This window comes from Acipenser ruthenus, chromosome 2 (assembly GCF_902713425.1).
Source record: "Acipenser ruthenus chromosome 2, fAciRut3.2 maternal haplotype, whole genome shotgun sequence".
NCBI lineage: Eukaryota > Metazoa > Chordata > Actinopteri > Acipenseriformes > Acipenseridae > Acipenser > Acipenser ruthenus.
The window spans coordinates 93,078,428-93,088,051 of record NC_081190.1 but is presented as its reverse complement, the minus strand read 5'-3'; the positions used below and the strand labels follow the sequence as shown (position 1 = coordinate 93,088,051).

Sequence of the window (9,624 nt, the reverse complement as noted above, 5' to 3'; positions counted from 1 at the left end):
CTGTAGGTGTGTGTTGGTTTGTTCCTGACCTGAAGTCCGAGTTGAAGAAAGAGAACCAGCCCAGCTCTGAGCTCGGTCCGGGTCCCACCTGGTTTGCACCCCTCGGCTACACCAAGCCCTGGAGGGAGCCACTCAGAGAAAATCACAGACAGGAACAGCTGTCAGCAAGACAAACCAAGACAGCAGTAACGAAGGCCCTCATTCACTTATGAGGATAATTCTGCAGGTGAGGGTGTGCATTTTTATTACTGTTTTTATTACTGTTTTAATTGCATTGTCATCATTCACCAATCTGAGCCTCAAGGGGACAGTGTAACAAATTTAGGAACCTGATTTTAAACCAATAATATTGTGATATAAAGGAAAATGAAGAAGAACGCTCAATTTATTTTCTGTTTAGTCAAAGTTTCATGTGTCTTTTAGTTATAAAACATGAATATCTTTGTTTGGAGGTCAAAACTATAAAATCCATTAGCAACTACACTTCCAAGCACAGTGCTCTTAGGAAGCCCTGGAAATGCGCAGGCCAGACTTTGTCTCTCGTTCCCGCAAGCGAATGAAGTGGTTAGAGCTGCATGCGGAGGAGAGGAGGATGCATTCTGTGTTTAACAGCGAACGAGAAAACCTCTTCAACGATCCCACCACAAAGAGATGCCGGAGGGTCACTAATCCTGACAGGCAGATTGATGAAGGTGGGGTTTGTATTTTATGTACAGTTACAGTTTACTTGGCTGTAGAAGATGCCAACCAGCCTTGTAACATCATTTCCCTGACAAATGTATTTTTCCCAGCATACGGATTGATGCTGTAATATAAGTAGGGCAGCAGTGTGGAGTAGTGGTTAGGGCTCTGGGCTCTGGACTCCAGCCCGGAGGGTCATGGGTTCAATCCCCAGTGGGAGACTCTGCTGTTGTACCCTTGAGCAAGGTACTTTACCTAAAATTGCTCCAGTAAAAACCCAACTGTATAAATGGGTAATTGTATGTCAAAAAATAATGTGTATCTTGTAACAATTGTAAGTCGCCCTGGATAAGGGCATCTGCTAAGAAATAAATAATAATAATAATAAGTATATGTATGTACAGTCCATGCTGCCTCTGATGGTATAACGCTATAAACTTCTCATGCGCAAGGATCTGTTGAGTTCAAACAAGATGTTCTTATAGACCTTTTAAATTGCATTTTGTACTCTTGATAAAACAGCAGGACAAACTGTACTTTTTGGAGACTATGCATTAGGATATTATGATTTATAATATACTTGGATGCATTCTACCTAAGAAACTGCTGCTAACAAGGTTAAAAGTAATAAATGTTTTCCTTTGTTAATAGAATTCCCTATATATATTTATATATATATTTTTTTTAAAGGATAATTATTATTGAAATACTTTAAGTGTTTTTTTTATTGACTTTTGGTTGCTGTGTTACATCGCTGTAAAGAATAAATGTTTTGCTCAATGTTTTTTTTTTTTTTTTTTACCTTTCTTTGAATTTAATTGGAGTTTCAAAAAGAAAAGAAATGTATACTTTTTTGTACCTTAAAATTGCCACTAGGTGGTGGAATGGTCTCATTTTAAAGCTGGGTAAATTCATACCAAAGTTCAAGTAAAGCATAACATTTCAACACATTGGTTTGCTAATGTTTTTTTTTTTTGTATTGTAGCAGAAGAAACTTTAAAGATTAAAGCAAAACATTTTCCCCAGCACTAGCATTTTTTTAATTGTGTGTATGTGTGTGTGGTATGGAATTAAGGCTCATGTAGAAATTGTTAACCTCTAAGTTATTTATGAAAAAAAATTGTAACATGAACTGGTGTAAACTTAACACAGGGCTACTGGCAAGAGAAGTCAGATTACACTATTGTGTTCATTGTTATTATTATAATAGGACATTATAACAATTTTGTATGAGTGAGAAAGAGAGGAATGATAATGTTTGTAAATGAACTGAAATTATCTTGTGAAGGCACACCTACAGGGGTTTATATATGAGGGTAATTTCATCTCATTCAGTTTTAATTATGTATTATGATGACCCATTGTGACGGGGTACCCCCGCCCCTGGGTATATTTGGTTTATTTTGTATAGTTTGGGTTATGTGGGCACGGGTAATGCACAATTAGTTCACTTGCAGACTGGGCCGAAGCCAGATTGAATGATTAGCAATTGAGTCCCAGCACAGCTGTATATAAAGAGGCACGAATCACTCACTTGAGGAGGTATGTACATCACCCGAGGAGACCAGTTCGCCACCGCCCGGGGATGCTGGTTTGTCATCACCTGGGGCTTTGTTGTGTCCAACAGCAGCAGTTGCTCTGCCGGAAATTCTGGGGCCGGAGCCCAAGAGAAGGGAGCCGCTGGCTACAGAGAAGACGGTAGAGGTGAGGAGACCACCTCCACCCGCAGGAGTGTCACTGATGGGGTGCCAGCGTCTCTGCCACTGCCGGAGTGTACCACCACTTCAGGAGTCCAGAACTGCCTTTGCTGGAGGAGTCCACCTTGGCGCTGTCAGCATTGCCACTGCCAGCATTGCCTCTGCCAGCATTGTCATTAGCACTATTTCTGCTGCTGGAGTGTGCCACCCCGCTGTCAGCCTTTCTGCTGCCAGCAGTACCACTGGAGGAGGAACTCGCCCTGCTGTCAGCATTTCAGATGTATAAAGAGGCACGGACCGCTCACTCAAGGTTTAGGGTACAGCGAGGAGGTACATGGGAGAGAGAAGGAGGGGTAAAATAAAATATAAAACAATTGCTACTCATGCTAGCAGGACCAGCACTATACTTGTTTTGGGGTTTGTTGTTAGTGTTTTGTTTCTCTGTTTATTTTGGCCAATGTGCCGTTTTCGTTTGGCTCAGTGTTTTGTTTTGTGTTAAATCATTTCATCTGCAATAAATCCACATACCAGCACATGGCACTCACAGTACTGTGTCTGTATTTCCTGGTCTGATGTCACCCATCAGCCATCCTTACCACACCCATTCACAAGTTTTCCTTTATGCTGATCCAGTTGATAACAGCGCGAATACAAAAAGCTGCAACTGTCTGGCAAAAATGTCCAGTAAATACAAGAATTATAATAATGGGGATTTATTTTGTCCCCAATATTCATTTCATTTTAAAATGTAAAACAAAGCATTGGGGTTCAATCAATCCTCATTAAACTCTGTGAAATAGTTTTTTTGTTTGTTTGTTTTATCTATCTTTTTATCAGGTCACTGTGAAATGTAGTTTCTTATTCTGTAGACACACAACCAACAAGCGTTCAATATTTTTGGAAAATATCAAGCGGCTTGCTAAACGGTATCATGATTGAAAAGGGGACCAACATACGAATACCCAAAAAATACACATTTATTTTAAAATCTATTCCCAAAAGGTAACTACCCTTCATTAATTGAACAGAGAAAACATCTTGATCACTTTTGTACTCCTTCATTCTGATCAGCCGTTACGGATTCTGACCCAGACCTCTGTAACCATTCCTACAGACCAGCCTGGCTATTGTATAATTCTGTGGTTCTGTTTACCTAGGCCACATTTAAAATAATTAAGGGTGTCTCTTGTGTGTTAACACAAAGTGTACTTCAAGGACAATTTGATCACAATAAGGGTTCATGTTCATAAAAGTTGTGTTAACTTTGAAAGTCTTTTTTTTTTTTGCGAACAAATACGCTGGTTTGATTACCAGTCTTTCTTTGAATGTGTTTTACTTTACGTAACTGTAGTTATAATTCGGAAATCAGTTAGGATGAAATCTTACTCATTGTGTAAAAAGACACTCCTTTAAAACAAGCACATTTATAATGACTAATGTCTTGGTAAACCTGTTTATTTTTTAATAATGTTACTACAGATTACTCTACTCTTCCTGTGATTGGATATGTGTATGCACTGTTGAAAGAAATAGTTTCACAGTTTAAAATGGTTCTTAATACAGTATAATGTTTCTTCATGGTTTTATATCGGCTCTATTATGCAGAGTTATCAGTTTCTTACTATTCAAGAATGCAGGTTTTTAATGTAAATTACTGTGGGCTTAATCACATATATTACTGTTTTTGAACATATGATGTAATGGGAATTATCTTTTTTTTCTCTTTTGAAAAGAAAATATATTCTGAAAAAAAAAGTTTTTTTTATTGAACCCTAATCAGTTGGGTTTAAGGTTTCATTGGCACCATTATTTTAATTGCATACCCTTGTAGGTACTGTGTGTTTTTATTATGATGATTATTATTTATTATTATATTTAAGGGGACATCCTATACAACAATTAATGTTTTAGTTGCAGTAACAAAATGTGTATTTTTGTCTATACAAAATGTCTATACATGTATTTTCACAATGTATATTGCAGAATACTTTTACAAGACAAGATACATTTAAAATGACACATCAAATAATCTACAGATTTAAGAAGCATACGGTCCAATTAACACAGTTTAAAACGTCCCTTGATATCAGTACAGTCGATATTCATGAAGTCTTTTAGATTGGCGTTGGATTCTTTAAAAACAGTTTCATGAAAATGCAACTTTGATTTTTATAAGGACAATTTCTCCTGATAAATTAAATATTGTACAGACACACACACACACAAAACAAACTAAATGAATACATCAGTCTATGTCTGCTGAGAAAATAATAATAATAATAATACATTATGCTGCGCCGTACTATGTATGAAAATCCGAGGCGCGCGATCCAGTTCTTGTTTTTCAGGCTGCCAGACCGGCTCTCTGATTCTTCAGCTAGAATAGACTGAAGAAATCACTGGTGTGGGAGCGAGAGCAGGAGAGGGATAACGGTACGTAGAGGAACAGGGATGTACACCAAACACAGACAGAAAAACGCCAGGATAAACCCAAAACAATGCGTGCATTATCTAAGATTATTTCTACAACTGCTACTACTGAACATTTTACTGGAAACTGTGAAAGGGGATCTTATAAATCAAGGTAAGTAAATCGAGCCTAGAAGTAGTTTGAAGAAAGTTTAGTCCTACAGTCCTTACTTACACAGTTGCAACCTTAAGTTCCTATTAGATGTACACTTCTTAAATAAAAATAATTTAACAATGTGTGGTGCTAGGCTATATATATATATATATATATATATATATATATATATATATATATATATATATATATATATATATATATATATATATATATATTAAAATTTGATAAGGTTCTGAGAATCTATTTTTGATACTCTGCACTACCATAGTGTACTTGCAATCTCCATAAAAGGAGGACTATTGGCTGTTTTTGGATCCTTTTCAAGCGAGCTTTACCGTATAACACTAACAGCAAATAAATATTATATCTGAAGTAAAATTAAAATAATAATAACCGTGTCTTCACAGATCCGTATCGAGATATATTGGGTAACAGTGAAAACAGGGCTCTGTTAACTTAATATTAGGTAAAGATGTTGAGAGTCTTGTGGTCAGGGGTGTCAAGACTAAACCAAAAATATAACACATGCCATTTGTGTGAGCTAACTCGAAAGACGATGTTCTGTACTGTATTTGTATAAGTAAGACTGCGTCGGCGATTCTCACCATTACAATGGATAAAAAAAAAAAAAAAAAAAAAAAAAAAAAATCCATTCGATTTAGAAAGAACATTAATGGTATATCTATTGTCACGCAATGCCTGATTTTCACCACTGATTAAATTCGAGTATTACTGTATGTGTGTGTGTGTGTGTGTGTGTGTGTATATATATATATATATATATATATATATATATATATATATATATATATGCTTGTCAAAGACAAAACTTAACTGCCCTACATTTAGACCTACTGTCTGTTCTGTGTAAAGAGGAGTGGCGCTCATATTTTGTTTAACACCAGTCAATATGGACTGAATTAAATACTGTCTATACTGTCTATTTCCAGTCTGTTAGTATGTCTGTTAAACATACAGATAGTAAATGTTGCAAGCTCCTGCTGGTATATCACAATGATTGTGTGACTTAAATGTAATTATAAATGAAAAACTCTAACAGTACAAACGCAACATTGTTCTTCTGCATAACATGTACTACAGTCAGCACTCACATATCCGACCCTATAAAAATTTGACTACAGTGACGGTTAAACGAGTGTGACGCATATCTGATTATTTCATTTTGGTCCGTTTCAACCCTTGTTCATTTTTCAGGGAACACAAAAAAGATACAATATCAAAAATACATAGCTGAAAGGACTGTTTTAAAATAAGTGGGCTTCCATTTAGATGTAATGTATTGGTTTTGTTGGTACAGTACTATATTTTCAACAGAAGTATTTCAATTCAGAACAATATGATTCTGAAAATATCACATGCCAAAAGAGACGACACGTGGACTATACAGTACATACTTTTAAATCTAGTGCAGTGTTATTTTCAGGTACGTGGATAAAAAGTGGTACCAGCGCACTGTGCTTGCTTGTGCACGCCTAAACAACTTCTAAACAACTTCCGCTTAGAAGGTATGGAAGTTCCCATTTAAATCTGGTACGCTATGCTGTTTTCGGTCTTTTTCATCTTTTTTAATTGAATTTATCCAATTAAAAATATTGATAAATGTACCTCTGTTTGACAATATGAACACACATCACATCGAAATTGATTGCATCTGTACCAAAATCTCACAGTGTACCACTTTCAATGTGACAGCGTACCACTTTCTAACATTACATGGGTCAAATTTTGGTACGCTGTGACAGTCTGGCTCGCAGTGGTGAGGTGGATGACGTCACGGACCAGGAAGTAACTGACACTAAAACAGTGGATGGGCGGGTGAAGCTGAATGCTATTGCACTCAGCGTATTTATTAATAAACAAAACAAAAATAAAATATATAAACAAACAACAAAACAAAAAGGCGCGAGGGCCAAACGAATAAACAAACAAACAAGTAAGTGTCGTGCTGGCTAATCCAGCACGTTTTAGCAATTGTTAATTACGTCTTATTCTCCTCGCGCTCTTTCTCTCTCCTCTCTCCGCTCTCCCGTACTCTCCTCTACACTCAACCACGAGTGCAGAGAGCTGCAGGTTTATATACTCTGGCCGAGGGATTAACTAGTAGTTAATTATCTTATTATCCCTCAGCCAGAGTCTGCACGCTTTTGGTAAGGATGCATGACTGTCAGCTAGTTAAATAATCAGTAGCTGATCAGCCATGCATCCTCATGGGGTTTTTAAATATAATAAAAGACACGGCGCTTTTATCTGCGCCGCAAACAAAAATACAAATAAATATAAATAGGGGCGGGACACTCCGACACATATGCTCCCCCTTGTGCGCAGCACACATGGCCTTTTCGGCCGCCTCCCCCCTTATTCCCTAAAGTCCCGGTTAGCAGTCCCGGCGCAGGAACAGGGGCAGCAACGGGCCAAAGGTGGCGGCCACGGTGGGATGTCCTCCTCCCACCCAAACAGCCGTAGCCCATGCACAGGCCGGCTCCTCTGGCCAAAAAATTTTTGGGGGTGGTCTCCAGACCTGCCCCCCCTTCTTCATGGCCGGCAGCTCCCCTCCGTGGGGCTCCGGCCACCCTCTCTCCTGCAGCGAAATTGCTGCGGGGGAAGCTGGTCTCCTGACCTGCCCCCCCTTCTTCATGGCTGGCAGCTCCCCTCCGTGGGGCTCCGGCCACCCTTCCTCCTGCAGCGAAATTGCTGCGGGGGAAGCTGGTCTCCTGACCTCCCCCCCTTCTTCATGGCTGGCAGCTGCCCTTCACGCGGCTCCAGCCACAGTATTTCCTGCCGCGAAAGTGCGGCTGGGGGAGCTGGTCTCCTGACCTCCCCCCCCTTTTCCATGGCCGGCAGCTCCCCTTCATGGGGTTCCAGCCATAGTATTTCCTGCCGCGAAAGTGCGGCTGGGGGAGCTGGTCTCCTGACCTCCCCCCCCCTTTTCCGTGGCCAGCAGCTCCCCTTCATGGGGCTCCAGCCATAGTATTTCCTGCCGCGAAAGTGCGGCTGGGGGGGCTGGTCTCCTGACCTACCCCCCCTTTTCCGTGGCCGGCAGCTCCCCTTCATGGGGCTCCAGCCACAGTATTTCCTGCCGCATGGCAGGACTGGTAGCGACCCCAGGCAAAACAGGACCCTTGGGAGGCGAAGGTAGCAGCTGCAGACCTTCGGCAGGCAATGGCAGCCGCAGCGGACCCTCGGGGGGCGACAGCATCCGCAGCGTACCCTTGGGGGTGATGGCAGCCGCAGCGGACCCTCGGGGGGCGACGGCAGCCGCAGCAGACCCTCGGGGGGCGACGGCAGCCGCAGCAGCGGACCCTCGGGAGGTGAACTCGGGAGGGGAGCCCCTGGCCATGGAGGCGGCAGCGGGAGCTCCACTTCTCCCTCGTTCCCTGTAGCTGGTGGCTCTCCAGGCGATGTGGAGCAACAGGCAGCCCCAGGCGATGTGGAGCAACAGGCAGCCCCAGGCGATGCGGAGCAACAGGCAGCCCCAGGCGATGCGGAGCAACAGGCAGCCCCAGGCGATGCGGAGCAACAGGCAGCCCCAGGCGATGCAGAGCAACAGGCATCCTTGGGTGAAGCGAGGCAGGCATCCTTGGGCGGTGCGAGGCAGGCATCCTTGGGCGGTGCGAGGCAGGCATCCTTGGGCGGTGCGAGGCAGGCATCCTTGGGCGGTGCGAGGCAGGGCAGGAGCAGTCCTTCCCATGATGGTGGATGTGGCACCAGCAGGTATTCACCCTCTGCTGGTGGAGATGGAGATGGAACCAGCAGGTATTCACCCTCTGCTGGTGGAGGTGGGAGGGGCAAGCAGTCCTCCCACGGCGGTTGAGGCGGAACCAGCAGGTATTCACCCTCTGCTGGTGGAGGTGGGAGGGGAAAGCAATCCTCCCACAGCGGTTGAGGCATAACCAGCAGGCATTCACCCTCTGCTGGTGGAGCTGGGAGCGGCAAGCAGTCCTCCCACGGCGCTTGAGACGGAACCAGTAGGCATTCACCCTCTGCTGGTGGAGGTGGGAGGGGCAGGCAGTCCTCCCACGGCGGTTGAGGCATAACCAGCAGGCATTCACCCTCTGCTGGTGGAGGTGGCGGAGGCAGAGGCAGCTCCTGCTGCTCTGCTCCTGGCGGTGGCGGAGGCAAAGGCAGCTTCTGCTGCTCCGCCCCTAGCGGTGGTGGAGGCAGAGGCAGCTCCCGCTGCTCTGCTCCTGGTGGTGGAAGCAGTGGAGATGGCGGAGGCAGAGGCAGCTTTTGCTGCTCTGCTCCTGGTGGCGGAGGCAGAGGCAGCAGGTATTCTTCCTCTGATGCTGGAGGTCTGGGCGCTGGATGCACGGGCTCCCCCCCTCCGGGCGCTGGATGCACGGGCTCCCCCCCTCCGGGAGCTGGATGCACGGGCTCCCCCCCTCCAGGCGCTGGATGCACGGGCTCCCCCCCCTCCGGGCGCTGGATGCACATGCTTCCCCCCTCCGGGCGCTGGATGCACATGCTTCCCCCCTCCGGGCGCTGGATGCACGGGCTCCCCCCCTCCGGGCGCTGGATGCACGGGCTCCCCCCCTCCGGGCGCTGGATGCACGGGCTCCCCCCCTCCGGGAGCTGGATGCACGGGCTCCCCCCCTCCAGGCGCTGGATGCACGGGCTCCCCCCCCTCCGGGCGCTGGATGC

The 9,624-nt window shown here is 44.2% G+C and overlaps 1 protein-coding gene across 1 annotated transcript in view; it reads left to right on the top strand.

Moving 5' to 3' along the window:
- Window positions 1-4,777: 4,777 nt before the first annotated feature.
- Window positions 4,778-9,624, top strand: part of LOC117408575 (disintegrin and metalloproteinase domain-containing protein 33-like) — a 96,735-nt gene continuing 91,888 nt past the window's right edge. The window contains exon 1 of the mRNA XM_034013690.3: window positions 4,778-4,962. Within this exon, the coding sequence (XP_033869581.2) occupies window positions 4,830-4,962 (133 nt within the window). The 5' untranslated portion in view covers window positions 4,778-4,829. The remainder of the gene's footprint in view (window positions 4,963-9,624) is intronic.